The following is a 16,278-nucleotide window of genomic DNA, read 5'->3' on the forward strand; positions in this document are numbered from 1 at the left end:
TCCTGCGTATCGCCGAAGTTCAAGTGCAGCGGTTTGGCATCGATAAACGCACTCGTTCAACACCCAGCACCTTCATTTCGTCTTCCAGTCGCTTAACAAAACTAATCCTTCAAGTGAGTCTATTTGCAGTCTACTCCAATGCTACTGACTCGTACTGACTGAAGTCCTCTAGAATGCATCTTATGTGTATGTTTCTCCGCACTCGGACTCCCCTCGATCAATCCGAACTAACGAATGCACAAAGACTCTCTGGGCCCCGATGGCAAGCGGGTTTACACCCTCAAGAAGGTTACCGAGGACGGTCGCGTTACCAAGAGTGCTCACCCCGCCCGTTTCTCTCCCGATGACAAGTACTCTCGGTAGGTTCTTTTCGCCGACGATCTCCAGGCACATTGGAGAGAATTTGTGGACTAATGATATTGGCTATTTAGGCACCGTGTGACCCTCAAGAAGAGATACGGTCTGCTTATGACCCAGCAAGCCGGTATGAAACCCCGAGTGCGAGTCCCCATATAGTGGATATGGCTGACGGCAGACTACAGACAAGGAGGCTGCTAAGCTGTAAGCTGGTTGACGGAATAACATGATTGAGATACAAAAGGTGCTTTGAATCATTAATGGCGAATGGTGTTATCTATGGTCTTTGGACGATGAGAAACTTTTGTTCGGTTTCTGTGCGGTGCCCATGGCCGGTATCTTAGTGTGCAAAATATACCATCCAAGAATTTGCTCTATATTCGTTACCTAGCATATGCTATGTGCATGCTCTATAAATCGTTGAACACGAACCATTCATCATAATCCATCGCAGAAGTAGACCAAAGGTGCAGCCATAAACTTTTGAGCCAGACGCCAACCCAGACTGATGCAAAGAGACGAGAAGCCATGCCATTACCGCTTCCTCGAGTTGACATTTCTGCCAGCTCCCACACGAATTCGACCGTGATTGTTCCGCTCTCCGGTCAGGATGCTCGGGAGGTAGTCCTCATCCATGAGGTCGTGCTCCTTGCGCATTCTGCGGCTCTGCTCTGCGGTGGCTCGAACATACTCCTTCTGGTCTTCCGCCAGGATCAATTCCGTTCCCCAGCCACCCTTACCACCACCTCCCTTCCACTTTCCATTGGAGGTGCCGTGTACGGGCTTAGGAACACTGAAACGATTGCCGCGGTTGTTCCACTGCATGTTCTTTTTCAGGTGCATCTTGAACTGTCCATTCGCGTCTGTCGTGCAGGAGACACGAGTGAGCGTGTCCTTGCCGCAGCGGGGACAAAATTGCTTGTTCATGTCCTTGGTGGTGAAGAAACAGGCATGGCAGCGCTTGATGAAAGACTTCAGATGGCGGATTCGCTGCAGAGTGGAAGTGGAGAGCAAGTTCAAGTTCATCTGCAGCAGCACGTTTTGGCACTTTATTATAGTTAGTAAGGAACATGGACATTGAAGTAAGTTTCAAAGCATACCGCAAAATCGGTAGTCATGGTGGCAACCTGCATCACCTTGGGCTCTGGCGCCGCAGCCGCAGAGCTAGCCTCATCGCGGGCCTGTCGCTTCTTCAAGTTGGAGGGAGTGATCCAACCACCATCCGAATCATCGCCATCATCTTCCTCCTCTTGGGCATCGGCGTCCTGAGGAGTTGATTCCTCCGCCTCGACCTCTGCGGGGGCATTTTGCACTTCGGTCTCCTGTGTGCTGGTCTCCTTGTCTTCCAGGTTTGCGTTCTTCAGATCTTCTGCAACGGCATCCACCTCAGCAACCTCGTCCTTGTTCTCCTCCTTTTGAGTGGTCTCGCCCTCAGTCTCACCCTTGGCCTCTTCGGCTTTAGCCTCCTCTCCCTTCTCTTCGGCCTTCTCCTCCTTCACCGGAGGCTTCCCGTTCACCTGTTTCTGCCCCGGAACGCTTCTCAGTCTCCAGTCGCCACCATTGCGCTCGCATTCCACCTCGTATGCAAGCGCCAGTACCTCAATATCTGTTTTACTCAGGACAGCCCGATCACCAGTCTTGCGTGCAAATTCGCTCAAGACGCTGACGCTTTTCGGGGATGGTGTGCGCTGCTTCAAGAAGGGAAGGTATAGTGTCTCCACGCGCTGGCGGGCGTCAGGGTCACGGATTTCGCTCACGACGGAGGGGGTGATGAGGAGTTCTTCGCATTGTGCGAGCAGCGTGGATAGCGGCGGGGTATTCTTCAAGATGGGACCGGCGTCCAGGACGATGGTATGGACGGGCTTCGCAGGCGATGCCGAGTCCGTCATTTTGGCGGTAGATAATGATAATATCTCTGCGACCGTCTAGTGAACTTCCTAAATGGGGGACCAATGTGAGAGTAAGTATATTGATTGACTCTTGGGCCGCAATCGTTGGATGGAAATTCCTCGGATGGGATTTTCAACTGGTCTGTGCATCGTTTCTTATCTTAGCGCCCGCTTATCGAGACTCTTCCGACTTTCACCAACACTCGCGCGACAACTGGCCAGTGCTGTTGTAAACAAGCCGGAAATCCTTTGTCTGATTCATCGTCCCGGAAGATTCAGAATATTCTGACAGATTCCCTCGAAAAGCCACTATCGTGGTCTGTCTATCATTTGGACATCCGCATACAAAGTCTATGTATTTCAAATCACATGGCAGTGACAGGTCATTCCGATGCAGAAGACCCCCGTCCATAATCCATTAGAGCCATCCAAAGTACGAGGACTCAGAATGGTCAGCACACCAGTAGCCTCCCAAGACCACGATTTTCTCGGAAATCGAAAAATTAACAATCGAGGGGATTGGCATCATCATGAGGATTCCATTAATTTCTCATGGCACCATCAGGATGCCGAGCTCTCCGCGCGAAAATTGAGAGGAATGCGTGTTCTGTCCTTAGCAAAATAAACGATGGCGACTAGCATCAACCGACCAGGGCCACGGTGTGCCCACTTGCCAAAAGTACTTGCATACAATTGACTCATTCTTCGTGTCGACCTGCACACAGTCAGTTTGCGGACTCTGAATGGAGGTGCCTGGACGGAGTACTCCGTCTGACTGCAGAAGTGCGTACAGTACCCTGGACATGCGTCTATCTATCTTCACACTAATGCAGGTATCCATGGAATCAAAAGACTGATAGGCCGTTCGTCCGGTGGACTTTTGCTGACAGGTATCCCGTACAGCGGATGATTTCAATCCGACTCAGAAACTACTGTATGTGACTGGGATCTATGGCTATCGTGCATGGCTCACAGATGTCAAAGCAACAGGCACTTCAAAATTTTGGGTTATTTTATCATGTTTGATTGGCTTTGGCAAAACGGTGGCGCGCAAATGCCAGCTGATACTTCAACTGGAAGACTCTTTCAGTCACCGTCGCCGAGCGACACGAATTTTGAGTAGACACGCAAGAAGGACGAGAAAAAGAGAGAAAGAGACAGATAGAGAGAATGTGTGTGTCCACGTGTGGACTTTATCATCTTGTGGTCCATGCTTATGCTCTATTCGATGCATGGCAGAATTCCTAATAATGTTTATATATAGAAAATATCGCTGCGCTCGACCTGTCCAGACGCTCGCTGTCTGACCAGAAGGCAACCAGCTGCCTCGTCTCCATATCGTCAAACTTAGGCGACAAATACTCCATATCCACGACTAGTTCATGATCACTGTTGACGCGAATAGTCCAAGAAAACGTCTCGAGTAGTAATATCGATGATTCTTTGACCGACTTGCCACGGGTATGATTCCCGAGATATATAATTGGGAGTGGATGAGTGCCACGATTGTGTTACCCAACTCCTTTTGGCTGGTACGAGATCTTGACGCAGACCCCACTTCGGTCAATCCAAAGTGTAGGCGTACTGATCAACCAATGGACATGGCTCTGCGTGGAACTATCAGTGCGGTGGCGACGAGTGAGGGTCACCAGAGCCGAATGCGCAGCACCAGATGCTGCTTTCCTTCTTAAAAACTGGACGCTATGGCCAAGCGACAATGCGACCGATAATCATCCAATTCTAAAGATCAATAGACAATAATTAAGTGAGCGGGCTCGATTTTCGTCTGCACTTGGCTGTTTTTGGCCAACCCGGAGGAAGGTCCCGGCGCGCCTAGTCGGATGTGATACATCGCCTTTCTTTTCCACGCCGGGTGTTTCAGTCAAATAATCGCACCAACATTAGCACCCTACCGATCAATCAGCATTGTTTGACAAAAGTGATGGTCTATCCGTCGAGTCTCCTCACGGGCTGTAGATAGAGACACGAATTTCCGCCTGTACGGTACTTTGGCCCCCCTGCATGTCCGTTATTCAATGTGGCTCTGTTTAAGGCCCCGGAGATCATGCCATGAAATTCCCAAAGAAGGAAATGACAGGTCGCATCGGCCAGCTGGCGCACCCAAAAGTACTTTTGATAACGGATAATGCCTCCCCCTCACAAGTTGAAGTGCTTGTCCAGAAATGAATCAATCATTTCGAGGTTTATGATAGTGTTGACAGGGGAGAAAGTATGACAGTCCTCTGCATCCCTTGCTCTGCTCATCCCTGCCCCTGTGTAGGACCTGTGGCAGGACTAATTTTGATTGATCCCCTCCCTGTACAACATCACCAAGCAAGACGCTCTTGGGGGGAAAACAGAGAGTCACCTGATGTCGACCAGGGGCACAGGCCATTACCAGGCACTATGGAAAGGACAGACTCGGAGATAATCGCTTCTTGCAGGTTACCTGGCCTCTGCGCCGTGGCATGGCTCAATGACAGCTCCGGCCCCAGTCCCAGGTCAAGGAGTCCTGGGCTCCACGATCTGCTGGCTGGGCAGACTGTCATCCAGCCCGTCAAGATTCGTCAGGTTGGAGACAGACAGCTCTACGCACAATGTACTCCGTACGCACGCCGGTCGTATGCAAGTGCCTCCGCAGACGCATAGAACGATCCATGTATGCATCCAACCAGAGGAGAGTTTTGGATACACCGTCGATCCACCGTCTCTCCACTTCTGTCTTCGACAGACCAGACTGGGCGGTATCTTTTTCGATGGCCGCGGATGCAGTCAATGGCTGATCATCATCGACAGTATCCATAACCCTAGAGACACCACAGGGCTGGAACTTGTCGCTTAGGCCCCTGCTATGCATGGAGACGTCTCCAGTCACTCTCCGCGAAACTTACGCACAACAGCTGTAAGAAAAACTAGAAAAAGTAAACCGCGCGAGGCACCAAATGTACCTTTTTGTTGCCTTTACCCATCTATCAACCTGAGTTTGTCCCAGGACCACATTGTGGCTGCTCTCTATCATTTGCTTATTTGTCTCCTCCCTTGCTTGCTTTTCCTACCCTCCCTTTCTGCACCACACTAATTGGACCCAGCTCCTGTCCTAGGGTCGGTCCGTGAATCCGGAGCAGCAATTAGACATGACTGAGGATCTTCACGGGCTTGGGTACCATTGGTCTATTCGCATCCTTCTAGTCAGACAGAACCGTTACTGGGTCTGCTCAGGCGCAAAACGTTTATATCCCCATTCTTTCCCCCTTCCCCTGCGAGTGTCCCCCTCACAGTGACACGCGGAAAAAGTGCTCCTTTCGCTCATTGGGGGGTCAATCGGACCCCAGGTTTTATATGAGTAACGTTGCTGGTCTCTGTACACAGAGGCCCGTGTACTCGTGAACCCTCGGCCGCATTGTACCCTTGTTCAGCCCATCTTGTCTCTAGAGCCCCGACAGACTAAGCCTTGTCCACGACTGCTCCCACGGAACGAGCGTTTTGAAAGCGACCATGATGGACTCCCACAACCATTTCGCCCGGACGGACGATGGTGCGCACGGGTCATACATGTCACCCCGGGGGGGTCGAGCGTTAGCCGTCAGTGTTGTCTTTACCAGTTTAGCAACATGTTGTGTTGCCGCTCGTATTTACACGCGCACCAAGTTGATGCATCGCATGGAGCCAAACGATTGGATGATAATGCTATCCTTGGTAGGTGCATGAATCCTCGACGGAAAGGTAGCAGGTTGCTGACTATTAGGATTGGCAAGACGTTGTCCTATGTCTTTATGGGCCTATTTGTTGTGGAGGCCATGAATGGGATGGGCATGCATGAGGCACACATCCCACCATCAGTCCTGTTAAAGCAGATGAAGGTAAGTCAGTACTTCTATACAGTATGCACTGCTTTTCATTAACATAAGTGTGATCGATCAGGCATTCTGGCTTACCATTCCGTTCTACAATGCTGCATTGCTGCTTGCCAAAGCGTCAATATTAATGCAGTATTTTCGCGTGTTCCCAACCCGGCGCATGCGGCGTATTTCTTGGATCATGATCGGTGTGCTTGCTACCTACGGGTCGTGGGCGGTTCTCAGTGCTTTCCTCAACTGTATCCCCGTCGCCAAATTCTGGAACCCCACTCTTCCGGGATACTGTCTGAGCATGGAGGGACTGTGGTTCTCGAATGCGTCCATGCACATCGCAACCGATATTGTGATTCTATTGATACCAATCCCGGCCTTGTCGGGGCTTGAATTGCCGCAGAGGCAGAAAATGGCCTTGATTTCAATCTTCGCTCTGGGTGGATTGTGAGTGTCCCAGTACCCACGCGCTGTTGGCGATGAACTCTTACTAACGCTATATCCAGTGTCTGCGTCACTAGTGTTTGCCGGTTGGTTTCCCTGAAGAAGATTTCCGATTCTAGCGACCCTACCTGTAAGTCGTCCCTTTATGGGCATCACGCGGCGTGTGGCTAAACAGAATGCTTAGATGACAATGTTGGTGCTGCATCCTGGTCTGCAATCGAATGCAACACGGGGATAATCTGTGCTTGCCTGCCTACCCTCCGGCCTCTCATTTCGCGACTCCTTCCACACTTCCTCTCGACTCTAAGTGGTGGGGGCCATGCTTACGGCTACGCACATGCGCCTTCGTCGCAAAGCCAACCGCCAACGTTCTGGAACGGCACCGGCACGGTGACGACTACGATTACCACGCACATGGACGATCTGGAGTACGCTCATTGCACGGGAGATTCGGACAGATATCTGACACTTGTTCCGGGACATGAATTTGGCGGCAAAGGGAAGATTATGGTGCGAGAGACCAACAATAACTCGGCCGGTCTCCGCGATTCGGTGACGGGGAAGGATGTGCGATCAGACATTGCATCGCCATCATCATCGTGAACAGCGTACGATGAGCAATCGACCAGGCCAATAGGAGTCGCAATATGTTGATGCCATGATTACTGCTCATATAATATAGGACCTATTGTTACCATTTCGTTCTTTAAGCGTGTGTTTCCTTTCTGTCTATACCTCTACCGATGTATCTACTGGCTGTTGCCTTGTTCGACTAAGTTATATATATACTATATTATCCTCTGTTTTAGCTTCCGGGTATTCCTTCAAGATAAGGCCGCCTGGAATATGGCAGCTAGCCCTAATCGGCAAGCAATCCCCAGTCGGTCCTCCACTAACTGCGAAGCGCCGCAGCGGCCTGAGAGTTATGACCCACTCAAATGATGAGCGATGCCGCCATCTTCGGGCCTCGGGAACTATCAGTGAGACTGATGATCCGTATTGATGATATTGATGATCTAACAGGGGGGTTAAGTCGCAGAGCATGCAGCGGCGACTTGCCTGCAGATGACCTTTCTCTCCCATTTCCGCAAACCAGCACCCCGGCACAACACTATAAAAGAGCAATTCAACAAGCTGGAGGGCTCGCAACAGAACCAAAGACGGCTATCAATTTATCCCGGCTTTCTCATACCGGTGTCTCGGCAAGATCCTTATTCATGATCTGAGGTAAGATTATAGTCCGTCGGCCCGTAGCATGGACCACCAGGCCTGGCCTATTGCCGGCTTCAGGCCTTCGCTACTAAGCTAACGAACGGTAGATACTATGCCTGTCTTGTTAGGGATAAGAATTTCTGACGCTCTAATTGTGTCATTGATTCTGTGTATAATGCACAGACGGTTAGGCCTGATGCTGAACCGGTAGGATCTCAAGATTGAGTGCTCCTTTAGGCTAGATCGTCGTCCTTCCTATGGACAACATGGTAGTTGCATTCTTGGCAGTTTTATTGTGTTTGATGACCTTGAAATCAAGAATGAAGAGCAAATGGGGCTCTGAATGTATAATGGATCCTCTATATCGATTATACGGGGCGAGGCTCTTTCCTCACCTGATCCCTTTTGTCCTTCTTTGCTAGAACAAAATCTTGCCCACATCGTATATTTCGCTTTTCTCGGTAGACGACACTGAAACACGAACACGAAAATTCATATGAACATGGGATCCTCAGATCCTGAGCATGCTTGTAGCGAATGTCGGATTCGCAAAGTTCGATGCGACAGCAAATCGCCCTTGTGCTCTAGCTGTCTCAAGTCAGGATTGGTTTGCCAATACACCAAGGGGAAGCGGATTGATCATACCAAGAAACTGTCTGCCTCTCATCTCAAGACGTCTGATTATTGCAACTGACCCTTTTGCAGGGTAAATGATGTTCAATCACTCGCAACTCGCTTACAACGATTTGAAGAAGCCCTTGTCCGATTTTCATCTAGCGTACAAGCCTCCACCTCGCCTCTCAGCGATGTCTCGACCACCTCTTACAGCCCCAACACTCGGCGACCAAGTGTCGAGGATTCATGGAGCAGCTCGAATACCTCTAAGGGAAGCCAGGCGGGCGGTCTATCAGATCAGTCGATTGTGGAGTCTCTGGGGAGTCATGGATATGAGCAATTGAGCTGGATATATGGTGAAGCCCAAGCTGCCGGTGACCAGTTTGTCTTGTCATTGTCACCATTGAACAGTCCTGAGCCGTCAGTTGAAGACCCCTTCACTTCTACATCGGTGCTGCAAGCCCAGATTGCCGATGTGAGTGCGCTATTTCAACGACTGGCCACGGACAGCCCTTTACTGTTGGATTTTACTCAAGTCAGTGACCAGCCACCCTGTCTTCCACCACGAGCCCTTATGGAAGCCTTCATCGATATATACTTCACCGAGATCAGCCCGTTGCTTCCGATATACGATCGACAGAGCGTTCTGACAGCGATGAAAATTCAGTATGAAACGCTGGATGCCCCGGATCCAGCCTGGATCGTATCATTCAACAGCATTCTCCTCCAGGCATTGGAAGGAAAGTGCACCGCAGCGAAGAAGACGGGCGCAATGCCCCTGGAAGCAAGTCTCATCATCCACCTTTTGCAGAATATCCGGCGATGCTTCAGCAACTTTCAAAGGCTACTAGAACCGCGTATGGCAAACGTGCAAGCCCTTCTGAGCCTGGTATGACAGACCTGCACTTTTCTGAGCCCGATCCTAACATTGATCCAGGCTTTGGTTGCTCTTAAGTACTTCTATTTTACTGTGTTCGAGACCGCCTTTACCCATGCCTGTGAGCTCGCCAAGTCAATGGGACTACACCGGAGCATGGGCAATGCCGCGAACCTATGCGCGGAGGGTCAGAATCTGTTCTGGTGTCTCTTCATTGTAGATGTGAGTTCGTCATCGCCATTGTCGTTCTTCACTGATTGAACAAGAACCACGCTTCCACCATAACTGGCACGCCCTGTCTCTTGCCATCCTACGACATTGGTCTCCCGTTCCCCACACGTTCCGGTATTCTGCTCAATGACCAATTCGGCGCGCGCATCTCACTCGCTCGGATTCAAGGGGAAATCTCTCGCAGACTTTACGCCAGCATGCCGCGCCTGAGCTGGAAACGCCTAAGACGGCGTGCCTATAAGCTTGTCCGACGCCTCAACGATTGGACCACCCAGCACAGTCACATTCTCTACCCTCCAGCCAGCACCACCACCACCGCACAGCAGGCCATTGAACTGCGATATGCCCTCTGTATCTGCCATGTGCTAGTGCAGCGCTGCATACCTGCTTCAGAGAGTCACCACGCTCGACTCGAGCACGCTCGCACGGGGTTACAGCTTCTTCAGGAACTATGTGAGAGCTACCATCCGGGCGACAGCATTTCCGGCTTCGCTATGTTTGAAAGGTGAATTGCATTGTGGCCCACGTTACCTCTACCTTTTGACGTTCAGAGAGCTAATTCGGGTTTTGGCAGTATTCTCCTACGTTACCCCCTTGTCCTCTTTCTCGAGGTTTACATCCATCTCCTCAGTACGGAGTCTCATGACAATCCAGCTGCCGTGACCTCCGACGTCAATGCCCTTGTTTTCTTCGCCACACGCGCGGAGTGTCTTGCTGCCAACGCTTGTAGTGGTTCTCATGCCGATACTATCCGCTCTATATCTCAGCTCTGTAGTCAGGTTGCTACTTCACTTCTGCAGCACGAGCGAATTCTTCTAGCACAGACACCAGCACCGCATCATTCCGAACCAAGCCGTGAGCTGGGGCCTTTGACAGGGAATAGCCAGTCCATAGGTCATGGCGACGCATGTTTCTGGGATACTGATCTCGAGGTGATGATGGATGGCTATGGTAGCTACCAGAGATATAATGATGTATGATGCTCAAACGTATTTATAATCGTATGCCAGCTGTGATCTGGATAGTCTTCAACAGACTCTTCAATAGGAGATAAACAATCATCCTGCACTCTTCGCTTTCCTGTACACAGTTTAGAATGACTACTAGGTGGAAAAATGATTCTGACCATGTTGAATGACTTGCTAGTTACTTAATATAGCATCCCACCACAACCAACGCCGTACAAAACAAACAAGAGAACTAGTTCACTACTGCAACGGATTGACCACATTCACACTCAACAACTCAATCAACTCGTTCACATCCTGCAACTCCTCCATCCCCAGCACAGCTCTTTCAATCTTCTCCTGCCTCTCCACCCCGATCAACCCTCCTGTCAAGCGACGAAACTTCTCCAAGATCTCCTCATTCGAAATCGGTTCGTCCACCCCCTTCGGCTTCAACAACGAATGCTGAACCTGACTACCATCCGCAAACGCGATCGAAATCAACGCACCGCACCCAATATTCGGCTGATCCAACTCCGTCGTATGCACACAACTCGTCTTTCCGATCAACTCCCAAATCTCATCCCGATCCAGCTTCCCCGACGAAAATTGCTCCAACAACACCTGTCCATCCACCAGCTGTGACGCCGCCACAAACGCCGTATTCATCTGCGCCCCCGTCGGCGTCAGCGGCCTCGTCTCCGGCGCCCATCCACAGTGATGAAACACCGCATCACTCAATTGAATCCGAATCTCCTTGATCTCTCCTAATTTCTCCCGTCCAAGTCGTTCCGGATACATCTCCTGCATCTCCGCCAAACACTCAATCGTGCCGTGAATCCCCCCACAGCACGCATGCAACTTCAACCGAATCCATTCCGCCGTATGCCAAAACGTCCCCAAATCCTTCGCCACCTCCTCTGGCTTCGAACTAGGCGTATTCTTCGACCCCAGTCCAAACATTGCCAGAAACCCTCCATACGGCCGCTCAAACACCTTCTTGATCCCTTCGTATCCTCCCCACGCCAACATCGTTCCCAACAGTCCATTCCGCGCCGCGAACCCGTGATGCATCCGCTTCACCATCCCGTCGTACTGCGCCGCCATGAGCCCGCATGCCTGCGTCGCTGCTACTCCGATCGCGTCTTCGATTTGACCCGCTGACAAACCGAGGAGTTTCGCGGAACTACCTGCAGCCGCTGGTGCACCAAAAACAGAACCGCAGTGCCATCCCTTCGCGAGCATCTCGGTACCGTGCAGCGCCATGCCGACGCGGGGACCAATCTCGAACCCCACCACCGAGGCAAGAAGAAGTGTTCGTCCGTCGATGATGCGCGGGGTGGTCGGATGGTCCCGCGCACCGACGGCTGCCGCGAAGAGAGGAGGGATGACCACGGCTTGGGAGTGCAAAGGCGCCACGCTGTGGTAGTCGTCTACTTCGCAGGCTTGGATCCAGGAGCCGTTGAGGGTTGCGGCGGCGATGGCACCGAGGCGCTGCCAAATCCATTAGTACCTTTATAATCCTAACTCTATCCATTCATCCATGTAATAGCATGGATGAAAAGATTATATAGGTAGGAGGGAGAAATACCTCTTCATACCCAATGACCACATGCTTCCCCCTCTCCTCGAAGGCAGTCATCGCGTCAAATGCTTTCTGCGACCATGGGACGCGCGCACCAACGAGGGCACAGGCAATGCCATCGAGGAAGAGGTATTTAGCGCGGGTGCGGACAGAGTCTGGGATGTCGTCCAGCTGGAGGGAGGCGATCCAGGTGCAGAGTTGGCTGGTTACGCCGTTGGAGGAGTTGTATGCTTTGGTTTCTTTGGATATTTCTTCTTCTTCTCCTTCTTTTTCTTGAAGTTGAAGATCTTTTTCTTTATTTTTGGGATCGCCTACCCCGTTGAGGGTAGTAGTGATAGTATTGGAAGAAATAGGGGAAGTAGCAGAAGCTGCCTCAGATTTGGCGGTGATAGTGACCATATTGAATGCAGTATAAGTCCTTCAAAATAGGCTTAATGAATAGAGAAATACCAGGTGATAAAAGAGACTATCTCCTAGAATCATGACACCCTATTTATAACCCCCCAAAGACACACAGAGAAACGTCATCCAAATAACAGGAGACAGACAAGCAAGCAAGCAAGCAACACGGACGATCTCGGTGTCCGCCTGCCCTACTACCACTACCACTACTTGTTCTCCTATTCTACCTCATAACGCCAACTACAACCAGGTATCCTGAGCAAGCCCCTCAATTAATAACCAGACAATCAAATGATTGGTCCCGGCAATCCTGGAAGGAAGCTAGTTGGACGCCTAGGAAGTAGTCTAATGCTCCTCCAGTCGGATAAGAGGAGGAGTTCGGGGCATTACCACCGTAGTCAACTCAGTGTTAGGCTGGGCCGACGGGTTCCGAGAGCCGATTTTAATGTTAGTCTGTTTTGTTTTTGCCTTTTGGCTCAGGGGTCTGGTGATGCTGTCCTGTGTTCATGTGATGGGGAGGATAATGTATACTTTTTTTTTTCTTGAAATATTGGTTGATGTCATTAGTTGAGAGTGGTGTTGTCCATAGTATACATCACTAGGTATACTTTCTGTTAGTGGTGTGGGATGGAGAGTAAGCAGTAAGCAATAAGCAGTAAGCAGGCCGGGTAAACGGCGCTATGCTATAGAGAAGAGGACATATAGGGGGGGGTTCTGAGTGCTTACGCTTGGGCCTTATCTGTTTCAGAGTATATTGGTGGACTATTATAGTTAGCAGTAAGACAGGCGGACACGCGGAATGACGTATGACATAAGGGAGGCAATCAATTACCGTCTTGGGGAAACAATCCTATTTCACTTGATTCCTGTTGGTCGTATCGTCTATATTCTAGAATCAACTTCCTTTACTTCTGCTCGTATTTAGACTTCAGACCGTTACATAATCTGCTCATTCTACTGTCACCCAATTTAACCCTATGTTATCACCAATTAACCACCATGACCTCAACCATACATCTTCAACCAAGTAAACGGCGTCTCAGGCATCACACCCGTAGCTACCAGCTCCCTCCTCAAATTATGCACACACAGCACCTCCCCACCCGACATCGACTCCGAGTTCTCCAAAACCGCCCACCAGGCCCTGAACATCGGCTTGAACATCTCCACCTCAAAGAACTCCTCTAGTACACCAACTACGTACTTCCACATGTACATAATCTCATCCCGCCAAGACCACCCATGTCCCTTGATTTCCCAGTCCCGGGCCGTGAGAAGCATCATCGCTTCGACATACCGCACCGGCATGGGTATCTTAACCGGGTACAGCGTATCAGGAAACCGGCCCCAATACTGCCAGTTCTCCTGGGGAGGGAGACGATGATCACTGGCCAGAATGAAATCGGTATCATCTTCGGACAACTCTCCCAGTGAGAGCTCAGGCAGGTCCCAGAAGAGATCTTGCTTCTCGTATAGACAGAGGTCGGTATGAAATCCTGTGTATGGCTCTCCCCAGAACCTGCCGTTTAGGTGAAACGAATGGTAGGGGATGAAGGGGGTTTCGTTGGCCGAACAGGTCGTTTGTCCCATGAGGGGAGAGGGACAGAGAAGATGCTTGTAGTAGATGGGTTGGTCGTCCGGGAAGTTGGCTTTGCGGAGGATGCGGATTGCTTTGTTGATGTCGTGGCGTTCGAGAATGAGTTCGATGTTCTGTGGTGTTTAGTTAGTATTTCTTTTTGTTGAATATATATGCAGAATTGCAGATAAGACAGATGAACTTACGCCGCGGAGTCCAGGCCCTCCCATGGCTTCAAACATGTAATCGCCGATTAGGAGGCATGGTATATCATTCTCTTCCAGGAGCTGTACTATATCCGCGATTAGCTTGTAGTTTACCGCTTGGCCGGTGTATTGGTATCCTGGCATTTTGGTTATGGTGCAAGGCACTGTCGCTGTAGAACAGAGAGTTATCCTCGATGGACGACTGACTGGGATATAAATCATTTGGAATTGCGTGTCTGACAATGGTGATTGTGGAAGCCAAGCTTCAAGCAAGTAGACGACACGGGCTTTGGTGAGGATATCTTCCACCACGTGTAGGATACTTTTAGGGCAATTCCGCTTCCTGCTATATGGCAAAGATCGTGTGCAAAGAGAACCTGTCAGTTACCGATACATATGGCCAGTATGCTTGATTCGCCTCATTTACTGGAGAATTAGGGCGCCTTAGCTGGACCGCAGCAGAGTTCGCAACCTTCAGGTTCGGAGCTTTCCAGATGGACAGAGGAGTGTCATCAACAATAATCCTTCTGTTCGCGTTCTTTTAGGTTTACCAGGCATGCTTAGTTCAATCGTCAATTTGAAACATCCACTGGGTATAATTGTGAGTCAGACTGCGCCTGTGCCAGAACTTCCTGGATTACATATGTGTTAGTATCTGTCGTCACTTTAGTTTGAGGATGTATTCAATCGATCTGAGAGTCTTCGTCAAATTCATACCCTTAGACTCATGATATCTTAGGACCACAAAGGTAGCAACACAATTAAAGCAGAGATATGTTGACCTTTTATAAGGTTTTGTCGACGAAGGATATTTCTCCTTGAAACCTCAACGGTAACTTCCGGTGGCATAATCCAATAAATGGATAGGAGTACAAAGTCTTAGCTATGAGCATAAAATGTTGGATAAATATCATCTAGACTGCCTCTTATGGAAGATTGCGATCTGCAGAACATCCCACATATATCAAGTGATTATGATATTGAGTAGTAGGCAACTACCTGTACCTAGCCATTTCAACTATTAGTTTGGGGGATTGAAGGCATTGGCACTCTGGTATATACCCGAGTCCACTTGTTACGCTCTGTGAATCAGTATGTCCAGATTACCAAATCAGGTTAGTTTTGACTGTTCTGGCCAGGTGCTGTTGTGTGCACATTCAGACCGTATGACAGCAGCAGCATCGCGTTGATCTAAACATCCAGACCTTTATGGATTTCTCCCATCGCTCATCACTTTCATTTTCACATCCCTATCACCTGATTCCGGCCAAGCCTTTCAGCGATTTCTGTTGCCCTTCACCACTATGTCTAGTGCGGAAGAAAGTGACAAGACTGGATCTGTGAACCGCGAGCCGCAGGTAGAAGTCCAATACTCGGTCCCCTCCTTTGAAGCGCCCTACCCAGACCGTGTTTAAGAGATGGTAAGCCCCAATAATACCATATTCAATTGGGGTGGTGTGAAGATAGCCAAGATATCTTCTGAAATAGTTGTCAAGTTCAGACCCCATGTCACCCTGACCGAGGCAAAGAATATGGTATTTGTCGAGGATAATACAAGAACAGTCCCAGTACCAAAAGTATTTGCCTACTACACTCACGGGCCATTTGATCGAGATGCGGATGACTATGGGAGTCTCTATGATACATATATCTTCATGAGCTTCATAGAGGGTCAGAGCCTCGACAGGGTGTGGGAGACATATGACAGTATCACGAAAGCCCAAATTTCCACCCAACTCAAGGACTATATCGGCGAGCTTCGCCAGATCGGGAATGGCAATGGGAGCTATTATATTGGATCGGTTGGTCCTGGGCCTGTTACAGATCCAATCTTGGAGAACTATGACAACAAGGGTGAGTAGAGTATCAAGACCTATTGCATATTCCACTGGCATCCCGATACTAATAACAACAACTTACTACAAATGCAGGGCCATTCACTTCAGAAGATGAATTCAACAATACCCTTGTCAAAGCATATCAAGCACAGGCACCTAAACGTCATATTAAGAATCTCCTGTCTGGGATGCTTTCCCAGAGGAAACACCGTACGGTCTTTACTCATGGAGACCTACGTCTCGCTAATATC

At 49.8% G+C, this 16,278-nt stretch overlaps 8 protein-coding genes across 8 annotated transcripts; 4 read left to right on the plus strand and 4 right to left on the minus strand.

The window, feature by feature from the left end:
- Positions 1-173: 173 nt before the first annotated feature.
- An09g06170 (uncharacterized protein) lies at positions 174-565 on the plus strand (the record flags this gene model as incomplete). Its single annotated transcript, XM_001393892.3, has 4 exons — positions 174-186; positions 245-359; positions 432-484; positions 543-565. The coding sequence occupies 4 exons, from the start codon at positions 174-176 to the stop codon at positions 563-565; spliced, it is 204 nt and encodes a 67-aa protein (XP_001393929.1).
- Positions 566-891: 326 nt separating this feature from the next.
- An09g06180 (uncharacterized protein) lies at positions 892-2,246 on the minus strand (the record flags this gene model as incomplete). The annotated part of the gene is made up of 3 exons (XM_059749879.1): positions 892-1,404; positions 1,458-1,726; positions 1,799-2,246. 3 exons carry the CDS (start codon positions 2,244-2,246, stop codon positions 892-894), a joined length of 1,230 nt encoding a protein of 409 aa, XP_059606706.1.
- A 193-nt stretch (positions 2,247-2,439) lies between these two features.
- Positions 2,440-5,246, minus strand: An09g06190 (uncharacterized protein; the record flags this gene model as incomplete). The annotated part of the gene is made up of 10 exons (XM_059749880.1): positions 2,440-2,565; positions 2,649-2,714; positions 2,893-3,043; positions 3,531-3,635; positions 3,762-3,929; positions 4,160-4,264; positions 4,408-4,519; positions 4,615-4,788; positions 4,941-5,122; positions 5,212-5,246. 10 exons carry the CDS (start codon positions 5,244-5,246, stop codon positions 2,440-2,442), a joined length of 1,224 nt encoding a protein of 407 aa, XP_059606707.1.
- A 498-nt stretch (positions 5,247-5,744) lies between these two features.
- An09g06200 (uncharacterized protein) lies at positions 5,745-7,141 on the plus strand (the record flags this gene model as incomplete). The annotated part of the gene is made up of 5 exons (XM_001393895.3): positions 5,745-5,942; positions 6,002-6,106; positions 6,168-6,541; positions 6,601-6,668; positions 6,723-7,141. 5 exons carry the CDS (start codon positions 5,745-5,747, stop codon positions 7,139-7,141), a joined length of 1,164 nt encoding a protein of 387 aa, XP_001393932.3.
- Positions 7,142-8,252: 1,111 nt separating this feature from the next.
- On the plus strand, positions 8,253-10,453 carry An09g06210 (uncharacterized protein; the record flags this gene model as incomplete). Its single annotated transcript, XM_001393896.1, has 5 exons — positions 8,253-8,404; positions 8,456-9,254; positions 9,303-9,464; positions 9,509-9,978; positions 10,048-10,453. 5 exons carry the CDS (start codon positions 8,253-8,255, stop codon positions 10,451-10,453), a joined length of 1,989 nt encoding a protein of 662 aa, XP_001393933.1.
- A 228-nt stretch (positions 10,454-10,681) lies between these two features.
- On the minus strand, positions 10,682-12,404 carry An09g06220 (uncharacterized protein; the record flags this gene model as incomplete). Its single annotated transcript, XM_001393897.1, has 2 exons — positions 10,682-11,914; positions 12,012-12,404. 2 exons carry the CDS (start codon positions 12,402-12,404, stop codon positions 10,682-10,684), a joined length of 1,626 nt encoding a protein of 541 aa, XP_001393934.1.
- Positions 12,405-13,412: 1,008 nt separating this feature from the next.
- Positions 13,413-14,333, minus strand: An09g06230 (uncharacterized protein; the record flags this gene model as incomplete). Its single annotated transcript, XM_001393898.1, has 2 exons — positions 13,413-14,117; positions 14,190-14,333. 2 exons carry the CDS (start codon positions 14,331-14,333, stop codon positions 13,413-13,415), a joined length of 849 nt encoding a protein of 282 aa, XP_001393935.1.
- Positions 14,334-15,493: 1,160 nt separating this feature from the next.
- Positions 15,494-16,278, plus strand: An09g06240 (uncharacterized protein; the record flags this gene model as incomplete). The annotated part of the gene is made up of 3 exons (XM_059749882.1): positions 15,494-15,547; positions 15,662-16,043; positions 16,121-16,278. Coding segments are annotated over 3 exons (594 nt in total), but the record flags the coding sequence as incomplete, so codon positions are not given.

This window comes from Aspergillus niger (genome assembly GCF_000002855.4).
Source record: "Aspergillus niger supercontig An09".
In the NCBI taxonomy this organism is placed as follows: domain Eukaryota; kingdom Fungi; phylum Ascomycota; class Eurotiomycetes; order Eurotiales; family Aspergillaceae; genus Aspergillus; species Aspergillus niger.